Source organism: Emiliania huxleyi, assembly GCF_000372725.1.
Source record: "Emiliania huxleyi CCMP1516 unplaced genomic scaffold EMIHUscaffold_7426, whole genome shotgun sequence".
In the NCBI taxonomy this organism is placed as follows: Eukaryota; Haptophyta; order Isochrysidales; family Noelaerhabdaceae; genus Emiliania; species Emiliania huxleyi.
In genome coordinates this window covers 1-1,308 of record NW_005196435.1, presented here as the reverse complement: position 1 = coordinate 1,308, position 1,308 = coordinate 1, and the positions used below count along the sequence as shown (strand labels likewise).

The window sequence follows — 1,308 nt, the reverse complement described above, 5'->3', positions numbered from 1 at the left end:
AGGGGGGGGGGGTGCGCGCGCGCCGTCCTGCAGCGTCGCCGGCCGCAGGCCAAGGAGCTCGGCTCCTCGAGAGCACCGACGGACGACGATCGGCTCCTCAGCAGTGGGACGCCGAGCTGGAGGCTCGGCCCGGAGCTCGCGCGGGCACGTGGAGCTTTCCGCTCGGGCCAGCAGGAAACGGGCGCCCCGCACAGCGACGCCCGCCGTAGAGTGCCGAGAGCTCGGCTCGACGCGAGCGCCGAGGAAAAGCGATCGGCTCCGCAGCAGTGGGACGCCGAGCTGGAGGCTCGGGCGGGAGCTCGCGCGAGCACATAGCGAGGTGCGTGCGCGGCGGCGTGACACAGGTGAGCGGGCAGCTGGCGCACATTTCGACTGTGGGAGCTGCCAGGAGTTTGCTCTCTCCGTTCACACCCCTTTGCAGAATTCTCTTCTCTCGAGGGACTTCGACGAAACGTACTAAGTAAACCGGCGATCATCAGTCCCACCGATGCACTCGCCAGTCTCATCCCTCAAGTCGTCCCCGCTGAGCTCCTTTGCCGCCGCCGTCATCGCGGCGCTCCTCGCCCTCACGATCCTCTTGCCGGTTGTTCGCACGAGCGTGACAGCGACGGCCTCGCTCGTGGTTGAGGTCGCTCGAGAGCACCAGGCCTCTCTCTTGGCTGCAGACGTGTGGACGCTCACCTGCGTCGGACTCGCCGGCTTCGCTGCTCAGCTGGTCGACGGTTCTCTCGGCATGGGCTACGGCCTGACCTCCTCTTCCGTCCTCGTCGCCGCGGGGCTCAAGCCAGCGACCGCCTCGGCCTCGGTGCACCTGGCACAGGTTGGCACGACGCTCGCCTCCGGCCTTGCGCACCGCCGCGCCGGAAACGTGGACGAGGCGAGCCTCAAAAAAGTTGCGCCGCCGGGAGCGCTGGGCGCGCTGGCTGGTGCGGCGCTTCTCTCGTACACGCCGGCGGCGACGGCGCGGCTCCTCTCGGCGACTCTTCTATTCGGGCTCGGTGCGATTGTCGCGCTGCGCTTTTACCGCATCGCGCCGCGCCGGGCGGAAGCAGCGGGCGCCCCGTCGGCCACCGTCCTCCGGCTAATCGGACTTCTCGGCGGCTTCGTTGACTCGACCGGCGGTGGAGGGTGGGGTCCCATCGCCACGTCTGGCCTCCTTGCGGGGAGCTCGCTGCCCCCCTGCCGCGTGGTCGGCACCACCAGCGCGTCCGAGTTCTTCGTCACCGTGGCGGCGGTCGCCGGCTTCTGCGCGACTCACGCCGGAGGCGGCGGCGGGCACGGCGCCCGCCTCGACCTGCTCGCCGTCCT

At 70.3% G+C, this 1,308-nt stretch overlaps 1 protein-coding gene across 1 annotated transcript; it reads left to right on the top strand.

The window, feature by feature from the left end:
* Positions 1–487: 487 nt before the first annotated feature.
* Positions 488–1,303, top strand: EMIHUDRAFT_124982 (hypothetical protein; the record flags this gene model as incomplete). Its single annotated transcript, XM_005760665.1, has 1 exon — positions 488–1,303. A coding segment is annotated over one exon (816 nt), but the record flags the coding sequence as incomplete, so codon positions are not given.
* Between the last annotated feature and the right edge of the window lie 5 nt (positions 1,304–1,308).